This window comes from Moschus berezovskii, chromosome 15 (assembly GCF_049115385.1).
Source record: "Moschus berezovskii isolate FMDL1 chromosome 15, NW_MosBer_1.0, whole genome shotgun sequence".
Classification (NCBI taxonomy): Eukaryota; Metazoa; Chordata; class Mammalia; order Artiodactyla; family Moschidae; genus Moschus; species Moschus berezovskii.
The window spans coordinates 81,746,909-81,769,312 of NC_142474.1; the positions used below are offsets into that span (position 1 = coordinate 81,746,909).

Below are 22,404 nucleotides of genomic sequence, written 5' to 3' on the forward strand. Positions count from 1 at the left end.
CAGGGCATACTTAGACATCAGAGGCTCAATTATCTAAAAAGAGTTACTAGGGAAACAAAAAAACTTTCCATTTTCATTCTGTAATTGTTCCTTTACAACAGAAAGTATTCTTTCCTTTTTGGCATTCTCTCTTTTCTCTCTACCTCAGGACATATTTACAGATGCACTGGCTGCTTTACAGACATGCTAAAAGTTCGTGCTGTGGTTGATCAAAGTTGGAATGCCTGAGGAAATTACTCAACTGAGACAGCCCGGAATTGTATCTAGCCAAAGAGTTATAGTGCTCCACTTTTAACATGTGTTAAAGTAATATTTTAGCCATCCTGGATGTAAGTTAAGAGAACATTTGTTTGCATCACACTCTATGAGCAGTTGAGTCACATATACTATGCTGAATACCCAGTTTGAGTATCTGTGACAGTTCATTTTTTTAACTGCTCAATTACACACAAAAAAACACATACTTTATATTTTTTTTAAAAACTAACTCACAACAGCCTATGTATTAGGAACTAAGATTTTTAAATGATCTTCTTGAAGCATCTAAGTTCTTCTAGGAAAGTTAGAATAAATGTATCAAATACTTCTTTTGTTCCTTTGAGCATCTGTTGATCTGGCACAATATTCTGTCAAAAATAGAACCAGGTTTTTTGTCTAATTTATTATTAAAAGTATCTTAATAAAAAAGCACTGCCCATCTGTATTCACCTTCTTTCCATTATTAATCTGCCTAATTTGCAAATAAACAGATAACATAATTAAGCAGAAAAATGACATCACAGCAGTTTATTTTCATGGGGTTTTTTTATTGCAAGCCACCGAATTCTGGTACAAAGAGTTACTTGTCAAACATAACACAAATCTCTAAAATAAAATCTTGGCTTCAACAGACCTGCACATCTGAAATAGTTTTAAACTTTGTTTTAGTTGGAGTCTTTACGATGTCTAGGAAGAGGTTAGCACACCCGGTACCTGAAATTGTCCTTTCCACATGAGCTACAATAGAAAAGACAAATGGAGCTGTTTCTCTGGTGAAGCCAACTTTGGCATCTCCTTACACTTCCCTACAACCTAAACAATAATATCTCTTAACCATGTTGATGATAATGTGAAAATATCACTCAAAAAGAACCTAACAAACCACAAAATTATAACAATGTAAACCATCCTTCTGTCACACATGAAGTGCGGACATGGCAGAGTGGAGGGGCAACAAAGTGTCACTGGCTTGTAACTACTCTTTCAATTTAACGTCCAGCCCACTAGAAAATGTTAACATCTGCACACACTCCCCAAAGAGGAAAACAAAAATAAGTTCCCCACTCAGAACTTTCTGAGAAGCCTAGTAAGTGCTGTAGTGTTGATACCCTGTGTTATATGCATGTCATAAACTGTCAGGAAATGTGATTACCAAGCAGGATGCTGGACCCTGAGTGGGAATGACTGCCAGTAAAAACTCCCTGGCAGTCGGAATGGCCAAAGCACTGCTCTCAACTGGGATGCCTAGGACTCAATTTTAAGCTATTCGCTCTGCTACAGCAGAGCAACCCTTCATTATTCTAACAGTTAAAGTCTGCTATACATATAAAAATTAGATGGCAGGTATACCGAGAATGAATGGAAGGAAAAAGAGAAGTAATGCTTCGTTCTGCTTTGTAGCAGGGTTTAGGACATGATCTTGATGAGACTCCTAAAAATTATATAACAAATTTCTTTCTCATGCCTTTCCAGATTCTGAATAAAGTCCCATCTTTGAGAGATAGATTAAAAACTTAAAATCAAAGGCAGTCTTTTAGACTGACCTTCATGATTATCAGCCTGTGGCTTTGCTGAACACAGAAAAACCTTCTTAAGCCTAGCCCTTCATTACCAAAAGCAAAAAACAATAGATGTTAAATAATAAAATTGATATCCCCAAATGATGCAGATCCAAACATACATACCACATATGCACATCACACACACATACAAAATGATTCAATAATCACAGTAATATAATGCAAGGGCCAATGAATCTAATATCTCTATTAATTTAAAGGAAGATATTTTATACTCAACCCAAAAGTCTAAATTGCTGCCCATAACCAAAACACAAATTATCACCAATTCCATCACATTACCAAATGTAGCTTTTAGTAGTTCAAAACTGAATTCTAAAATGTAGTATATTCTTAGAGAGTAATAACTCCCAGAGCAAAACAAGGACTCATATACAAAACTACAAGCTCCTTAGAAACTGCTAAGCCTGGTCTTGGACCATATTTTCTACCACATTCAGCCAAGATGAATTCACGTGGTAAGGTGCACACAGCTCATCAAGAAATGGATACTGTTTTCATGTTCCCATCAGTAAGAAGCTCCGTAACACAACAAGCACTGTACTTAAAAGTTCTGACTCAGTCGAAAACTAACACACAGTTTTGATGCTGTGTAAAAATTAACATGGAATGTAATCATTGATTCAGTTTCCTTTTTATTCTGAAAAAAATTAAAAGAAAAAAAATCACTGCTTTTCCTTAATTAAGCAGACACTTTGTGCTAAAGAGCACATGTAATGTCTAGGGTCTTAGAAAAAGAACAGATGCACCTAATGTGTAAACACAAACAGTAAGTTACAAGTTGCCCCTTATTACTAAAGGCAAGAATCAGCATCAATACTCAAAAAAAGTGTTTTAGAAAGAGTGTAACTTACTTTTACTGTCCCAGGCTAACTGGGCTGTGTCTGGTGCTTCTTTGTCTGCACTTGGCCACCCACAGCCTGTCTTCTAATTAAATCAATGCTCTAGCAGCAGAACAAGCAAACAAGTTGCCTCCCATCTGTGTACAGCTCTTCAGGACACATATGCCTTGGTCAGAAGGTGGAAATTCTTGGGAGAGGTGATTTTCTCTGCCTCTTCACAAGAAGAACATGGACACTTGGCTGGATGCAACTCCATGAAGTGTAACTGTGTGTGTACACCTCAAAAAATAAAACAAAGAATGCAGAGAAACATAAAGACTCTATAAGCAGATGGAATACACAGAAATACTGAAGCAGCCCTGGAAATACTGCTAAACAGATAGCAAAGTAGGGTCTTTGACTGAAATAATCAATGATAACCAAGTAGAAAAAAAAATAAAGGTACAAAGAGCATCTGAAGTCAAAATCCAAATTTCATGCAATGAAAACATTTGAAGTACTACAAAGCAGAAAAGGCAAAACTCCTTGCTTCGCATATATAAAAACAGGACCTTCCCCACTCCCCATTACAGACAATAAAATATATGGCCAATGGAAGAGAAAAATGAGACTTTCGGGAGTTGTGGGTCTAAAACTGGACTCCTCAGTCACACAGTTGAGGGCACTTGTATCTGTGAGCTAGATGCATGGAGCTATCTGTCCAGCGTGTTCAGCCCCATAGGGAAGTGAAGGGGAGCAGGAAGCAAGGAGCTACTGAAATCCTCAGTTCCCTTCTGCTTATGAAAAGATCATTTCTTCAAAACAAAAAATGTGCAGAAGAACAGAGATGCTCACTTATTTCAAATAATTGTTGACCTCGCAAATAAACATTAATGACAGTAAAGCAGCTGCCCCTACATTTTTGCAACAAAGACTAAACACCGAAGTGGGATAGGGAGCAGGTGTGGTTAAGCATCTAATCATAAAGAAACCCTAAAAGAGAATTTGCTTCAGGTTTGGTGAGAGAAAGGGGGTTATATCAGACCTTCCCAGTATTCCCTCCCATCCAAGATACGCCCGTGCGCCAGCAGCAAGCCATGTGGTCTTCATGACCACGAAGCAGCCCAAGGACTCACAGGCCTTCAGGGCTCTCTCTGCCTTTGAAGCACACACACAATTCCAGCTAGAAGAGTAATGCCAAAGGAAGGACGTATGGCCTAATCCTACAGCTGCACAGAGCCCTGGGCTGTGGTCCACCAACCACAGGGAGGACATTCTGGAGATCCTTTCTTTTTAGACATGCATGCAGAGCTGGCCCTACGGCTCAGGATGTAGAGGTCAGATAAATGCATAAAAGCATTATATATACTCATATAAATGTACAATAATGCAAATATCTCCTTTTTTTTCCCTTGCATCCCAAACTATCAGCCGTCTGGATAAGAAGTTACTTCTATAAAGGATTTACCAAGGTTTACAAGCAAGCACTACATCGGATTATATAGCGATTCAAAGACAATGGTCCATTTTTAGCAGACAGCTGTGCGCAATATAATCTGCTCTTTAAATGCTAAAGGATCTGGACAATCAACAAGCTTCGACCATGAAGTACCATCTCCTCTGACCATAGGAAGACATAAAGAATGAATCAACTCAACAAAAGATGGCAAGGTCCACTTAGAATAATCTAAGTTCAGCAAAACATTTTTAACAAGGAGGCCTATACAATTTAACTTTCACCATATGAAATTCAAAGGCTATACTTATTACTATTGCTAATGCATAGTATTCTGCTTACAAAAATAATCAGTTTTCAAAACAAATTAACCAAAATCTCTCAAAGGACACACCCAGCCAGCCAGATTCATTAGTTTCCTCACAAGACTACAAGTAACCTCTCATCAGTTTGTCAATCATATTTCCTATTATTCCTTTTCAGAACTTCCTAAACTTCATCTTAATACTTCCAAAAAAATTTTTCTGATACGCAAAGAGTGCTTCAGTAAGCATTTTATGAGCACATTTTCTATCAGAATCTATGAAACACTCTTTACTTAAGCAGAGGCATCATGACTCACCCAGATCTACATCCAATTTTCTCACAGAAAAAATTTGTATCAGAAGCTGTACATGTGAAATGTACAAATTATGTACAAACTATGGTCTAAAATTTAAAATCCACTATCGCTATCCAAACCAAAACTATTTCAAAAGCAGGCAAGAAAGCAACTGTCTTCCAAATGCACAGCCCAGACATGAAGATCAGGTTGCTGCACAAATTTATCTTCTCTGCTGAGAGGAAAATCAGAAGTGTACTACCCAATGGATAGGAGTCACTTCCCATCAGTTACAAAAAGAATCTCTAAAAAACAACGAATAATGAAACAATGGGACCAAATCACTTTAACAATAAATTATTAAAATATGATCCATAAAACTGACCTTTTCATTTCCTTCACCACATTCTGAAGACAAGCAAAATGCACACTGGCATACACATTTCATTTTCACCCTCACACTACAGAACACCCCTTCCCTCTCAAAACCCAGAAGGGAGAAGCTAGTCAGTTTCATAGGCAGGAACTTACACACTCCCCTTCCCAGCCCTCTGGTGCTTTGCAGTTGTCTGTCTCGGTGGGTGACAAAAATGAAACCACACAAGGGAAGAGGATTCCAAGAAAAGCTCAAAAATGATTTTTTGAGGTGGTCTGTATAAGTTATAGAGGCCACCAAAACCCAACCTTTTTTATCATAAATTGTATTTCACATTGTCTCTTTCTCCTCCGTGGCATCAGGCTGAGGTCAATGTACTTTTCACTATTTGGGTAAGTGCAAATTTTCATATTTTTCAAAATACGAGGCCAGATATCCCTTCTGGCCAATAAGGACCGTTAAACCATTTCAATCCACAGTTAGCAAAGTCCTCAAGGAACTCAAACCCAGTGTAGCCACCTGCCTAAGTAATAATGTAACAAGCAAGTTCAAAAAGTATGGGTTTTTTTGAAGTCAAAAAGTATATCCCAAAGTCAAAAGACAAAGGTATGATGGTTGCCTATATTTATTTGATAATTAGGACAAAACTCAGTTCTCTTAAATAGATTGACCAAAATTAAGGATAAGTGGTTACTCTCAAATTAAACATAACAGTATAAGTGAGATTCTGGAACTTTTCAGTTGACTGAAAGGACTTAATATTGTTACTCTTATTTTTCTAAGTACAGAAAATATAAGAATCCAATTTTTATACATCCTTCCATTGATTCAAACTATTAGAATATGTCTTCAGTTAAACTCTTTATTTGAAGCCCACCCTGTTCAAAGATGACAAATCACAACTATGCAAGGTGACGCAACGGCAGGAGGCCATATGTGCATGACTTCCAATGTAATTCTTAAGATTCAGGAAAAGTCTTCCAGTTAGTGGAGCCTTAACCTTTAAACTACTAACATATATTTCAATCAAAGATTCCACATAAAAATGAATTTTTAAAGATAATTCATTGAAATTCTTCCCCAAACTTGATAATTAAAGGGAGGAAAATAAACTCACTCAGGCCACAGTCCAATCAAAATAATAGAACACATTTGTTTTTTAAAAAACCTTCATATCCACACTCTTAAAAACCACAGGTCATCATTCAAAACTATAAAGCTCACTCACATGTAACTCATTCCAAAATGTATTTTAAATCATTTTTAAGTATACATAAGTAAACTCTTTTAAAGTAGGATTGATTCATCATGGGGAAAAAAATGTAATGAAATATTCAGCATGATATAAGTAGGACTTGAGAAAAGTAAAGTTATTCTAAGATGAAAAGAAAAAGGAAAACTTACTTTTACTCAATTTTGTATTCATAGTTGCCTTAAGGTACACAGCCAGCTATGCATTAATCTCTCCCCAGGCCCACACTGGCTCCATGTACCTGTAACTTCAGGACATTGTCTTCTACACAAAGAAGTCATTTGCGATTAATAACTGAATTAAGTTAGATGAAGCTTTCTTCGTGTATGTGTTTTGAGTAAAGGTTAAGATTTGGTGGTAACCACATCAACCTTCTTCCTGGCATCACTTTTCCCCTTTTATCCACAACATATAATTAACCTTCTTTTGACAAGGTAAAGTTACCACTAATATTCACTTCACATATATCATTTCCAAAGCACCTCACAATAGTCATAATTGATAACAGTTATGAGTAGCTTACCACATGCCTCATACTGTTCTAAGTGATTATCATATATTAAGTCAGTTAACCTTCACAACTCTGCAAAGTAGAAATTATCATCCTCCTATCATAAATGCGTAAACTGAGCCAAGGAGAGGCTGAGAGGTGGCCAGGGCTTTGTGGCTACCAAGTGGTACAGAGCTAGTGTAGGATCAATCAGTCTCAACAGAAAGGGACCACATGTCCCCAGTCAGATGCCTCAGGCACCAAACTACATGCCCACCATCTATATTCACCTTCCTTGACCACCTACCCTAGGACCAAGCTCAAAATGTTAACAAGAGAGCGTACAATCCACAGAGTATGATCCAAAGCTCAACTCTGCAATGAATCAGGGAAACAAGGTGAGCACTTTTGGTAAACTCTGGGCAATCTTCACAGGTAAAAAGCAAGGCCTGGTATGACAGAGTAGGAGCCCTGCTAGTAGAAGCCTAATCCAGTCAACTGGGGACAGTCTTCTCTATCACCTCCTCCCTCAAACTCTTTTAAGTCTTATTTGATTCCCCTAGTAATCTTCTCAAGCAAAAAACTATTCACTCACTGCCCTCTAAACTGACTTACACTAATCTACCTTCTAAAAATTTGAGAAGAGAAGTCAGGCTTCTGAAGCCCTCAATATCTCCTGGACAAATTTATCCTCAGGGTCTAGATTAAGAGAACTGAGAGACCCTCATTCTGAAGTAGCAAGGATTACAGCAAACTTGAGAACCTCTTCACTGGAGACCAACCTAACAATCCCACTGGACAAGACAGACCTAACAGAGCACAGCCTCAGTATATATATCCCACTGATATGTTTGTTAAGAAACTTCTTAAACTTGGGATACTTCTAGACAGTTGGAGTTTTCTGTATTCTAAATAACATATTATATATTACTTTGAGAAGGTGTGAACTTCAGGAATTTTTCTTCTGAAAATATTAAGGAAATTCAAGCATCAAGCCACCAGTAACTTGTATTCAAAAGTATGAATACAAATATTTTTGTATGAATCTCACAAAACCAGGGGAAAAAATGAAATTTAACCAACTTCTTTATATTACTCAGAGAAGTCTCCAATAAGACAACCTAACAAGATCACAGGCTGCTTCTGCATTCTTCATTGTTAATTCTGTTGGGAAACACTGGTCATGTCATTGATGGCTGACTAAACAGCAGTTTCATGTCATTTAAGAATAACGAACACAAACTCACAACTACTTCAAATGAAACAAATAGAGAAAAGAAATACCTCAAGCTCCACCAGGGCTGCAGTCACTGCATCTGTCGCAAGAGCACCAGCCTGTAGCTTTTCAATTGCCTACGAAACCAAGGGGAAAGATTATTCATTGTAAAACCACAGCTTCTCAAACACACCCAGAAACTTTTCAAAGGCTTAAAGAAGTGTAGGAGACATTTGGAATTAACAAAAATTGATCACTACAGTTCCATTCCATACTTCAAGAAATAAACTACTTAGATTTAAAGTAAGCAATTATTCAGGATAACTTATGATACACCTAAACACAATGTGCAAAGAATTTCGTAAGTGAAAGAGCTTCATTCATCACAGGGTAATTCACATAGCCTGAGAAATTACATGAATTCCATTTTGAAATTTGAATTCATATTTTATATAGACTAAGCTAATAATTTCTTATTCCACCGTTACTACTCTCCCTGTGTGTATCAGGTGCTCAGTTGTGGCCAACGGTTTGCAAGCCCATGGACTGCAGCCCACCAGGCTCCTCTGTCCATGGAATTCTCCAGGCAAGAATACTGGCATGGGTAGCCACTCCCTTCTCCAGGGGAACTTCCTGACCCAGGGATCAAACCCAGGACTCCCACATTGCAGACAGATTCTTTACTGTCTGAGCCACCAGGAAAGTCCCTGCTACACTCTCTACTCCAGCTATAAAAAACAGTGACTCAGTCACAGAGGCATTTCAGAATTCTTAGATGGAAGCATACTTTTGACAACAGCTTTTGTGATTCTATAAGGTATTTTACATTGAGATTAAACATACAATATTATTTTTTAATATAATCTATAGAGAGTAAAGGTCACAAAATCACCTTGCTTCTTAAGGATAAATAAGACAGGAAAGAAAGAGAAGGAAAACTGATTTTTAAATGAATTCTTGATGCTCCAACTTAGACAAAAAAGATCAAAAACTAAGAACTGTATTCCTCAGGAAACTTTTGAGAAGTTCATTTATTGTATACATTGAGGAGTCTGGTTACACACTCTAAATGTGTTATGTACAGAACTATATTCCTATAAAGGTAATCCATTTCTTTTCAGATAACAAAAAGATTTCACACTTTGAAAAATAAGATTAAAAATATAAAATAGCTTAAAGAATATTTACCTTTACAATAATTTTTTTAAAGATAATGCAATCACTGTAACAAAATATTCTCACTCATTTATGAGATTTCATTCATAAGAAAAACCTTGGATGTCTAATTAAATATAATCTTTAAATGGTAATAAATATAAATGAAAAGAGTGAAAAAGACCCCTATTTACTTGATATGCAATGTCCAATTAACATTCTATCTGCATAAAAGGTAATGGAAGGTTTGCCTACAAGAGGATATAGTCAGGATCAAAATAAAAACAAACAATATTTCTTCCGAATCCATTCCTGCCTCCACATTAAGCATTCAACAATTTAGCAAAACCTCAAAAACCAAAGATGAAAAAAAAATACAACTGAGTACAAAGGCAAAGTTAAACTTCAGAATGACAATGAATGTGCTACGATACAAACTACGTGATGAGAAACAGAAGAAAAAGCACAGGATAATCTCCCTAAGAAAAACACTCATTTTAATTTTATTATTTTTTTTCTTCCCTTCATAGAAAGCCACATTGGCTGCCTTTGAGCTGTTTTCCCTACTCCTCCTATAGAGCTCAAAACTGCTGCAAAGATTAAAAGGTATATGACTATGTGTCCACAATTCCAAAAATACGGACTTTGATCTGGGAAAGGAAAGAAAAGACCTAAACATGATTTGGAGAATAAAAAACACAAAACAAAACAAAAGACTCCACAAATATGAGCAAAATTATTTTGTGGTCCAAGCCAAAGTCTGTCTTATAAATCAAACCTTAAAATTTTGAATTTCAAGGTAAAGCTGCTTTATGGTCCAAACTAAAATGTTTCAGTCAGACAGAATACATTCTCTCCATACCTTTTGACAAGCTCTTTTGCACACATGCTTATATTCCTTGGCTTTGGATTCAGAATGATAACCTGCACCTGCAGTGGAAAAGAAAAATCAATGGTTAACTATCATTAAGGTATCAGAAGCCTTGCTAACATTATATAAACAGTTCATGCAAACTGATGCTTTCTGAGTGACAAAAAACTACTGTCCTAAGTGTATGGACTCAAAAATCTTTCTGCACCATAAGCATTTTCAATACCATGCCTTATCTCCTTTTTCAAAAGCTATTTTCCTACCAGAGGCACCAGAAATAGCTTAAGTTCCCAAAGAGGCATTGCCAAGGTGACCTCTCCTACTTTTGAAAACTTTCCCAAAGTTAGGAGTGTTTTTTAGAGGGAGTTGATAACCTAGGCAGTGTTAAGTGCGGAGTGCCTTTAATTTCCTCCCTGTTGAACTTTGGAAAGTCCTTGTCAGAATTCTTAAGAGTAATTTCAGAAAACTAGGTAGTTTTCTGTAAAACTTTAAATGGACAGGTGTCACCTCCTATCCACAACCAGCAGCAAGATCACCTTTCCTACCCTAACATCTCCATTGTTTCATCCCTGGCATGTAGCCCAGCGTGTCTGAAACAGCAGGGAGGGTAGAGACACCGCTGCCTGTCCTAACCACTCAGCAACTTCAGACCCCACACCCAGTCCCCTTCTGGGCTTCAGAGGGGTCCAACACAGAGAAGGTTAAAGAACTACATCTCTAATCTTCAGGCCTCCTCCTGTGAGGCTGCAGACTACAACACAAACTTAACTCATCTTTCCTCAATGCAAAGAATGGGCCCAAGAAGCTATGGTTAGTGGACTTGAGGGAGTGGAAAAGAAGTCCAAACGACAGGAATCCATAACACACGCAAAGTCTAGTCCCATTTCTCAAAAGAACTCAAACTTCACAGAACCTGTGCCAGTGTTTACGGGGACTCTCTTCATGGTTCTCTAATAAGTGCCATCTTCGATCTCAGACCCCAGCCTTGCAGCAGTATTTCCCACATGGGGTACTGCAGCCAAATAGATAGCTTCAGTGTGCGGATAACAGCACTAATGAACTTCCCTGATGGCTCAGTGGTAAAAAATCTGCCTGCCAATGCAAGACACACAAGAGACAAGGGTTCAATCCCTGGGTTGGGAAGATCCGCTGGAGGAGGAAATGGCAACCCACTCCAGTATTCTTGCCTGGAAAATTCCATGGACAGAGGAGCCTGGTGGGCTACAGTCCATAGGGTCACAAAGAGACAAAACTGAGCGATGAGCACAAACATGAAAAGTATAGGTAGTATACAGATCAAGGGAAAAAGCAAGGATCTACTATTCAAATGACTAAAATTTGGGCAAGTCTCCTTTAATATGAAAAAAAAAAAAAAAGCAAAAGTTTTAAAATCTCTATACTGGAATTGAAATTTTGTCCCTTAAATGTGAAAGGTATATAATGCTGCACAATCAATCATTCTATCTGACCTTCTAAGAATTTAGACGGGGAAAGTCATCCTTAATGCACACAATTTCCTGCCGTTACCCAGACTTCCTCCTATTACAGCTGGTCCCAGCACCAGCTATAAGAGCCGCTGCCACCAGGTGTGTGTCTGAGGCAGGAGGGAGTCTGCAATGACTGTCACATTTCCAAATCACCAGTGTTCCATGCCATTACTGCTTACGTATCTCGGGGCTTTCTTGCACATTTTTCAAACACTCATTATGAATAAAATAACTCACTGGGTCCTATGAAAGATGCACCACCAGCATGGTGCAGTAGAAGGAACACTGGCTTGGGAATTTCAGTTGTTTCTATAAATTTACCTCATTTCTTTGAAAAGCCATTTGAAAGAAAAGAAAACTGAACCTTTTGTGTGTTCACTGTTTGATTTTTCTGGATTCAATTCTGTAAGACTTCCCAACTTGTCTGTTCAGTTTAGCTATAGCCAAAGGTTAATGATCAGGCAGAATGCCAGTCTGACAAAAAGAAACAATGCCAGTCACCCCACATCAAAGAAAAAGGGAGAGGGGAAAAAAAAAAAAGACTCAGGCAGAGCTGCACTGCTTGGAAACCCTAGATGTATCAACAATGGGGACTTGGGGGGTTGAACTTCACTGTGTCTGTCTTCAAGATCCTCTGAAGGAAAAATCAGAGGCTGACGAGTGCCAAAAGCACCAGAATGGGACTTGGGGTTCCACTTAATGGTTTCTCAGCCTGGCGCTACCGATTAGCTGTGTGTCTGAAGCCACTTAATCACTCCAGTTTTAAGGTTCCTCATTTATAATATTAAGAAGGCAAAAACTACCTTTAAGATCGTATAAATGACACTCTAAGATAGACAAAGTCAAATATGGGGTGAGTAAAATATTTTTCAACAACTTTATTTTTAAAAACACAAACCAGAGTTTAGGCAATTACTTTGTCTGGTTTTAACAACATCTAAATATATCTACTATATGGAGTAAAGGGCTTCCCAGGTGGCTCTAGTGATAAAAGAATCTATTTGCCAATGCAGGTAAAAGAAAAGATACAGGTTTGATCCATGGGTCACGAAGATCCCCTGGCTGATGGCATGGCAACCCACTCCAGTTATGCTTGCCTGAAGAATCCCTAAGGACAGAGGAGCCTGGCAGGCTACAAGTCCATAGAATCGCGAAGAGTCAGACATGACTTTAAGCAACTTAACAGGCACATGCACACGGAGTAAAAGTACTAGAGGAGGTGAGTGAAGGGGACACAGGAGGCGCCATCATTGTAAGATCCTCCACGCGGGGAGCTCAGGGGAGGCCTTCACTCTATGCAAGTCAACCTGTGGTTCCAGCTCCTCCTGCAGTGTCCCTCCCCCAGTTAGGAAACTCAGTTTCTGGTGCACTTCAAGGCAAAGGAAAGGAAACCATTATTTTCATCTTCCAACTCAGCTACTCAGAGCTTACCTGCATGCACCAACACAAAGCCTCCTCGCTTCTCTTTATGGGACTGCTTCGTTTCCAACTCTTTCACTGTTGTTTTAACAGCCGAAACTTGAGATGATCTGGAAGGCAGCCCTTCTCCAGAACTCATCCCCTTCTCCATGGTCATTCTCCAAGATTACCATCTTCTATTGGGAAAAGTGCATACTTCCATCCAAAAGTAATTGCAGAAGAGGAATTACCCTAAAGGAAAACAGGCAAAGATGGTATGCATTTCTTTCCACTAACACACACGTATACAAATTTGTGCTCAGATAACTTTCAAGAAAAACCCCTAATTTTAAAGTTATTTAACTGGGTAATATAGAGACTATAAAAAGGTTAGAATTTAAATCCCTTTATACACTGACAGGCCTTGAAGTCATATAAACAAAGAACTGTTGTAAAAAGACTTCATATTGAGTCCAAAAGATATTTTATCTTTCATTTTATCTATACTGAAGAAAACCTCATCTTAAATATCACTTTCTACTCCCTCCAAACCAAATGTTAATAACCTCTGGGACATTCTAGAACCATAGGCAGTGCTGGTAACATCACTGAGCCTTGATATAAAGCCTAGATTGCTGCTTATTTTTTCCTCCAGCTTTATTGAGATATAGTTGACATACACCAGTGGATAAGTTCAAGCAGTAAAACCTGAAGATTTGATACACATATATACTGCAAAATGATTGCCACAAGGTTAGTTAACACATCCATCACCTCACGTTCAGTTCAGTTCAGTTCAGTCGCTCAGTCGTGTCCGACTCTCCGCGACCCCATGAATCACAGCACGCCAGGCCTCCCTGTCCATCACCAACTCCCGGAGTACACTCAAACTCATGTCCACAGAGTCGGTGATGCCATCCAGCCATCTCATTCTCCGTCGTCCCCTTCTCCTCCCGCCCCCAACCTTTCCCAGCATCAGAGTCTTTTCCAGTGAGTCAACTCGTCGCATGAGGTGGCCAAAGTATTGGAGTTTCAGCTTTAGCATCAGTCCCTCCAATGAACACCCAGGATTGATCTCCTTTAGAATGGACTGGTTGGATCTCCTTGCAGTATAAGGGACTCTCAAGAGTCTTCTCCAGCACCACAGTTCAAAAGCATCGATTCTTCGGCGATCAGCTTTCTTCACAGTCCAACTCTCACATCCATACATGACCACGGGAAAAACCATTGCCTTGACTAGACGGACCTTGGTTGGCAAAGTAATGTCTCTGCTTTTTAATATACTATCAAGGTTGGTCATAACTTTCCTTCCAAGGAGCAAGCGTCTTTTAATTTCATCTATTGTGTGTGGTGAGAACATATAAGAGCTCAAGATTGCTGCTTACTTAAAAAAATGAACCAACATGCAGATTTACTTCTGCCTATGGAGAACTTTTTATGAAAAACAGTTTAATGCTTCAGAGCTCAATGTAAAACAAATGCTAACAAATTTATAAGACTAAAGCACAAAATTAAAATAATACTTGTGAAAATACTTATTCATTTTCATAAAGGCATTATTTCTGAGGTTCTCAAAAGATAAACAATAAAACAAATTACAAGCAACATATACCAGAAAGCTTCTAATTTTTCTCACAAGCTCACAAGCTTCTAGCAATCTTGACTTAATAACAATAATGATGGTAAAACACACTTCAGACTGGGGAAAAATGGATCATTTAAAAAATCAACAGAGATCTGAAGAAAAAAAAAAATCCCAAAGTCATGTAATTGAAACTACTTAAACACCTAGATTCACACTATAAGGTAAAAATCTGTACCTTATTCTAAATTGAGAAACGGGGAGGGACACAAGGCTTTAAAGAGTGACAGCCAACTAGTTCAAAAGAACAGTGTCATGCAAAGTGTAGTCTACAGACTAGTGCTGGTTATCAGTCTGTAGGAGGTTATTTTTTATTCATATATGAACTATCTTACATCCACGTTTTCAATAAACAATGACAGTTTTTGTAAGTCTTTTCTATTTTCCCAAGTTTTGTTTATAGTTATATCTTTAATAAAACAGAATTAAAACCATCTACAAAAACTGGAGATTCACAAGGAAAAGACTCAAAGTACAAAAGGCACATTAATTCACTCTAAAACTGCTGCTGCTGCTAAGTTGCTTCAGTCGTGTCCGACTCTGTGCGACCCCACAGACGGCAGCCCATCTGGCTCCCCCGTCCCTGGGATTCTCCAGGCAAGAACACTGGAGTGGGTTGCCATTTCCTTCTCCAATGCATGAAAGTGAAAAGTGAGAGTGAAGTCGCTCAGTCTTGTCCAACTCTTAGTGATCCCATGGACTGCAGCCTACCAGGCTCCTCCGCCCACGGGATTTTCCAGGCAAGAGTACTGGAGTGGGGTGCCATTGCCTTCTTACGAGGTTTATCTTTCTTTCATAGTTTTGTTTTGAGGTTTTTGTGGTATTCTGTTTTGTTTTTGCATTCTATGAAAGAAATGGTCAACAATGGATTGAAAAAATTTTAACTTGGTTCTTCACACAAGAGATGGTCTGGAAGCACTGCAATATGGTGCTCTGTGTGTGCATGCATGCATGATAAGTCACTTCAGTCATGTGTGACTCTCTGCAAGCCCATGGGCTGTAGCCCACCAGGCTCCTCTGTCCATGCGATTCTCCCGGCAAGAGTACTGGAGTGGGTTGCCTTGCCCGCCTCCAGGGGATCTTCCCGACCCAGGGACTGAACCCACGTCTTATATGTCTCCTGTATTGGCAGGCGGGTTCCATTACTAACGCCACCTGAGAAGCCCAATATCGTAGTTTAACTTCCTTTAACTCCTGGTTAAAAAGAATCCATTTAATTATTATTACGTATCACTTATTTTAAAGGACAAATAATTTAAAATCATATACATATAATTTGCTGTTGTATTGAAATATTTACATAATCATAAATTTTGATGACAAAAGAGTGCTGAGGTTATTAAATAACAGTAAGTTAAAATGTCTGCTTTTGTTTTCAAGTGATAAGTATCTCTCTGAGGATGGATTTTCTTCCAACTGCTTCACAAGGGTCTGCCTCAATTACCTTTATTTGACTTTGGTTATTTCTCTGAGATAGGTTACTATTTATTTCTGTGTCAGTTGACAAAGTCAGTTTAAATGATTAGCAGTTTATCTCCCAGTCTATATAGGCCATGATGTCTGACCAAGTCATGAAATGAGCTTGGGCCCACTAGACCCACAAACAGCTGTGTGAAAACTCAGGCTTCAGAAAATTCAAAGCTTCAGTTCAAATGAAAACACATCCAGCAGTATGAGTTATAAAACTTTCTCTGACTCACTGTCATCAGATGCATTTTTTTCATGACTAACAAATTAGAACATCTACATATTATACGAGAAGGCAATGGCAAGCCACTCCAGTACTCTTGCCTAGAAAATCCCATGGATGGAGGAGCCTTGTAGGCTGCAGTTCGTGGGGTCGCTAAGGGTAACGAATAAGGTTTGATGTAGTAGGCATTTTTAATGTATGCGAGAGATTTGCTTGCTTCACAAGCTTGTCTGAAAAAAATTAAAAGTGGAAGATGAATAAATATGCTGTTTCTTGAGCATCTACCATCTCTCAGAGACTAGTTGAAATTTATTTATTTAGCAAACCATGTCATCTGACTAAACTCCTCCAAAATTGCTGGCCCCAAAGTTCTGCAGCACTGGGAAAGGAATTCAAGTAGACAGGCTAGCCAATGTACAACCCTGGCCTCCAACTTCCAATGGTTACTGGAATATTTTTAATTCAATTAGAAATGAAGCAATTTCTACTCCAACATCAGTTTTTATTTAACTCAGAACCCATTAAAAGTCTGACATTCATAATAGAACTCCAACAAATGTCCCAAAAATGACACAAAAGGCAGAAGGGGGCAAGTGAGCAAATCCCAGTTTACAGAAGAACTACATAACAACTTAGATCAAAAGATGCTAAACCTCACTCAAAAGAAAAAGGCAAAATAAAACTACACTCACATATCAGCTGGACTGGCCAAGTTAAAGAGCCATTCTCACATGTTGCAAGGAGCAGCACAGATTAATGCAATGCAACAAGGTCAATTTGGTAAAATCAACCAAAATTACAAACATACACTGAAGGGTAGTCTATAATGGTAAAGATATAGACCAATAGTATGTCTTGATAAAAAAAAGTAGTTAAAAATAAAAGCAGCTCTTAGAAAAAATGAGAACTTTATTGATATACAAATATGAAACAACCAATGTTGAAGATATTTTGGTAAGTAAAAAAGGCATGGTACAGAAATGTATGCAGTACCATATTTTGAGGGAGACAAGAAAAAATAATAAAATTAAATATATATGCAAAGTGCAATCTGGAAAAATATATCAAAAATTAGCACAACAGTAGTTACCAAAAGATTTGGGTGACTGGTGGACACAGGTGAAATGGAAATTCCACTATTCACCATTGTGCATCTTTTGATTTTGAACAATCTGAATGTATTACTAAAAAGCAAAAACTTTTTTATTCACTTATTTCTTTATGAGAACACAAGATAACTAGCCAAGTTCAGGTCTCAAAATAGGGCAAGCTGATGAGATCCCACTTCAGTAAGAGGAGAAATGCCATATTCTGAAGGTTCTCAACACTCAACCCACCTAGAGAAGGAACAGACAAAAACACAGCCAGTCAACAATACTGGCTGAGAGGTCTCTTTTGGTTTTGTTTTTCTGGATCTTGAACTTCTAGGGCCACACAAACCACAGATAATCCTAAATTAAAAAAAAATAAAATTGTTATTTGATCTCTACAGTTCAAACTAAGGAGTTAAAAAATAAATCATGTAGATTGACATCAGATACCCCTGTGATATTTTTATCACATTTGTAATCATTATTACAAATAATTATTTGAAATGGATGAATCATATTCACATCAATACATCGATTCAAGAGGAAAATGTTTAATACTTCAGCTAAGTCTTTGAGATAACAGTCAACACAAAAGATTTCCAATCAAACATGCATAAGCATGTTATAGCTTTACACAACAGAAAACAATTTTATACATCATTTTTATATAATGCCTGTGCTCCTGAATGATAAGTTTGAATATGGACATTTTGCCACTTCCTATCAGTGATGGTATTAAAATTCATTTTATTATATCTAAAAAACACTGGCAATTTGTCCATCCTCTGCAACAGTACCTTGAAAAGGTAAACATAAAGTTACTCTGTGTGTGTGTGTGTGTGTGTAAGTCGCTTCAGTAGTGTCTGACTCCCTGTGACCCCATGGACTGGAGCCCACCAGGATCCTCTGTCCAGGGAATTCTCCAGGCAAGTATACTGGAGTGGGTTGCCATCCCCTCCTCCTGGGGATCTTGCCAACCCAGGGATTGACCCTCTGTCTCTTATGTCTCCTGCACTGGCAGGCAAGTTCTTTACTACTAGTACCACCTGGGAAGCCCAGAGTTACCATCAGTTCAGTTCAGTTCAGTCGCTCAGTCATGACCGACTCTGCAACCACATTAATTGCAGCATGCCAGGCCTCCCTATCCATCACCAACTTCCGGAGTTCACTCAAACTCACTTCTATCAAGTTGGTGATGATATCCACCCATCTCATTCTCTGTCATCCCCTTCTCCTCCCATCCCCAATCCCTCTCAGCATCAGGGTCTTTCCAATAAGTCAACTCTTTGCATGAGGTGGACAAAGTATTGGAGTTTCAGCTTCAACATCAGTCCTTCCAAAAACCACCCAGGACTGATCCCCTTTAGGATGGACTGGTTGGATCTCCTTGCAGTCCAAGGGACTCTCAAAAGTCTTCTCCAGCACCACAGTTCAAAAGCATCAATTCTTCGGCACTCAGCTTTCTTCACAGTCCAACTCTCACATCCATACATGACCACTGGAAAAACCATAGCCTGATTAGACAGACCTTCGTTGGCAAAGTAATGTCTCTGCTTTTTAATAACTTTCCTTCCAAGGAGTAAGCGTCTTTTAATTTTGTGGCTGCAATGACCATCTGCAGTGATTTTGGAGCCCAAAATAAAGTCTGACACTGTTTCCACTGTTTCCCCATCTATTTGCCATGAAGTGATGGGACCAGATGCCATGATCTTATTTTTCTGAATGTTGAGCTTTAAGCCAGCTTTTTCACTCTCCTCTTTCACTTTCATCAAGAGGCTTTTCAGTTCCTCTTCACTTTCTGCCATAAGGGTGGTGTCATCTCATATCTGAGGTTATTGATATTTCTCCCGGCAATCTTGATTCCAGCTTGTGGTTCTTTCAGCCCAGCGTCTCTCATGATGTACTTTGCATAGAAGTTAAATAAGCAGGGTGACAATATACAGCCTTGACGTACTCCTTTTCCTATTTGGAACCAGTCTGTTGTTCCATGTCCAGTTCTAACTGTTGCTTCCTGACCTGCAAATAGGTTTATCAAGAGGCAGGTCAGGTGGCCTGGTATTCCCATCTCTTTCAGAATGTTCCACAGTTTATTGTGATCCACACAGTCAAAGGCTTTGGCATAGTCAATAAAGCAGAAATAGATGTTTTTATAGAAAAAAAACATGCTTTTTCCATGATCCAGAGGATGTTGGCTTTTGATCTCTGGTTCCTCTACCTTTTCTAAAAGTTATCATATGACCCAGCAATTCCACTCCTAGGTATATATTCATTAGAACTGAAAATACATCCACATAAAAACTTGCACATGGATGTTTATAGCAGAACTATCATAATAGTAAAAAAGTGGGAACAACTCAAATGTCCATGAGCAGACCTTGGTTAAACAAAATGTGGTATATTTAGACAATGGAACATTATAGAGCCATAAAAAAGAATGGAGGGTTGATATACACTATGGCATGAATGAACCATGAAAACAATGAAAGAAGTCAGACACAACCGGCCACATATGTTTCCCAAGAAAGAAATAAGACACAAAAGGCCACATATGTTTCCATTTATACAAAATGTCCAGAGTAGGCATATCTAAAAAGATACAAAGTAGATTAGCAGTTGCCTTGGGCTGGAAGGACAGAGGGGAATTGAGGAGTGATGCTAATGGAGAAGGAAATGGCAAGCCACTCCTGTACTCTTGCCTGGAAAATCCCATGGACGGAGGAGCCTGGTAGGCTGCAGTCCATGGGGTCGCTATGAGTCAGACATGACTGAGCGACTTCACTTTCACTTTTCACTTTCACACATTGGAGAAGGAAATGGCAACCCACTCCAGTGTTCTTGCCTGAAGAATCCCAGGGACGGGGGAGCTTGGTGGGCTGCCGTCTATGAGGTCTCACAGAGTCAGACACGACTGAAACGACTTAGCAGCAGCAGCAGCAGCTAATAGAGGCAGGATTTCTTTACAGGGGCGGAGCGGCAATAAAAATGTTCTAAAATTGGCTGTGGTCATGGTTGCATGTTATTTAGTCTGAATAACTACCAATGAATTGTATACTTTACATGGGTAATAATATGATAAATGAGTTTTATCTTAATAAAACTGTTGCATGGGGAGGGTGTATTTTCTCTTCCCAATAAATTGTATCTTTACCTGTAAGATGTATCTTCTCCAAGTTACCAAAACTTACGGCGTCTTTGAACATAGTCTTCAGCTTGCAACCTTTGATTCTTTGATTCTCTAGATATCCTGTTCTCCTTGGCAAGCATGCCAATCGACTACCCTAGCTCTTCAAGGTCCCTCTGACCCCTCCCAGCTTTGTTCTCCTGCCTGACTTTCAAACTGAATGTCCAAAGGCTTAAGTCTCAAATGCCTCCTTCAGCAACTTCATTCAGTATCAAGTTTTGAAATTGATCCCTTCAGTAAACCAGATGATTCCTAACTCTGCCTCTTAAGCTCTAGCCATAAGTCTCCTGGAGAGGTCAACCTGGATCCTCCAAACTTTTAGCCTACCCAAAACAAATTCACCTTTCCCCAGAAATCTAATTCTTTCTACATTATACCTTACTTTTAATAGCCCAATCCTTTTCTAACTCACCTTACTGTCATCTTGGACTGTGCCCAGTTTCCAAATCTTACAGATTTCTTCTCAAGCATTTAACTTCCTTTTTCCTACTGCCTTGACCTTTGCTCAGCTCACATACCTCTGAGTGTAAGTGTTACAGAAAGCATATTAACTTCTCTCCCCAAATCCATGCTGTGGTAAAACAATCATCTACAAAAGGCTGCCAAAGTAAATCTCATAAAGGACAATGCCAACCAAGACAAAAAGCATGCCAAAAGACATGAGCAGGCAATACATAAAAGAGGAAATATAAACTGGATAGCCAATATTAAAGAAAGAATATTCAAAGAAAAACAAAAAAAGAAAAAAACTAACTAGTACTGTACTCCCATCATAAACTGATGTAACCGTTTTGAAATGGAATGTGTCAGAAAGTATCAAGAGCCTTAATATGTATAATGTTGTATATACCCTATCCAGAGATACTTTGTATATGAACTAGCCTACAGACACAAAGGAGAAGGCAATGGCAAGCCACTCCAGTACTCTTGCCTGGAAAATCCCACGGATGGAGGAGCCTGGTAGACTGGAGTCCGTGGGGTCGCTACGAGTCAGACATGACTGAGCGACTTCACTTTCACTTTTCACTTTCAATATTGGAGAAGGAAATGGCAACCCACTCCAGTGTTCTTGCCTGGAGAATCCCAGGGATGGGGGAGCCTGGTGGGCTTCCGTCTATGGGGTCACACAGAGTAGGACACGACTGAAGTGACTTAGCAGCAGCAGCAGCACAGACACAAATAATATTCCCACAAATTACTCTAAAGAGTACTGGGAGACTAGAAAAGAGGCAGGGGCAAGGATGAAAGGGAAACTTGATTTTTCTCTATCTAATAAACTTTTGTATTTGATTTTTTTTTAACTGGGTACCAGTAATGCTGAAGAAGCTGAAGTTGAATGGTTCTATGAAGACCTACAAGACCTTTTAGAACTAACACCCAAAAAACATGTCCTTTTCATTATAGGGACTGGAACGCAAAAGTAGGAAGTCAAGAAACACCTGGAGTAACAGGCAAATTTGGCCCTGGAATACAGAATGAAGCAGTGCAGAGGCTAATAGAGGTTTGCCAAGAGATCACACTGGGCATAGCAAACACCCTCTTTCAACAACACAAGAGAAGACTCTACACATGGACATCACCAGATGGTCAACACTGAAATCAGATTGATTATATTCTTTGCAGCCAAAGATGGAGAAGCTCTATACAGTCAGCAAAAACAAGACCAGGAGCTGACTGTGGATCAGATCATGAACTCCTTATTGCCAAATTCAGACTTCAATTGAAGAAAGTAGGGAAAACCACTAGACCATTCAGATATGACCAAAATCAAATCCCTTATGATTATACAGTGGAAGTGAGAAATAGATTTAAGGGACTAGAACTGATAGAGCGCCTGAT

General features: G+C 38.8%; 1 protein-coding gene across 6 annotated transcripts in view; it reads right to left on the reverse strand.

Moving 5' to 3' along the window:
• Nucleotides 1–22,404, reverse strand: part of TASP1 (taspase 1) — a 257,475-nt gene that overhangs the window by 229,777 nt on the left and 5,294 nt on the right. For 5 of the 6 annotated variants that reach the window (XR_008686015.2, XM_055426597.2, XM_055426587.2 and 2 more), the window contains exons 2-4: nt 12,995–13,213; nt 10,068–10,135; nt 8,119–8,187 (exon numbers count right to left, since the gene is read on the reverse strand). Coding sequence is in view for 5 of the 6 variants with exons in the window: in XM_055426597.2 (XP_055282572.2) it covers nt 8,119–8,187; nt 10,068–10,135; nt 12,995–13,139 (282 nt within the window). In the remaining variant the exon portion in view is untranslated. Of the gene's footprint in view, nt 1–8,118; nt 8,188–10,067; nt 10,136–12,994; nt 13,214–17,630; nt 17,765–22,404 lie in introns of those variants that run through there. The other variant, XM_055426580.2, reaches the window with a different exon arrangement.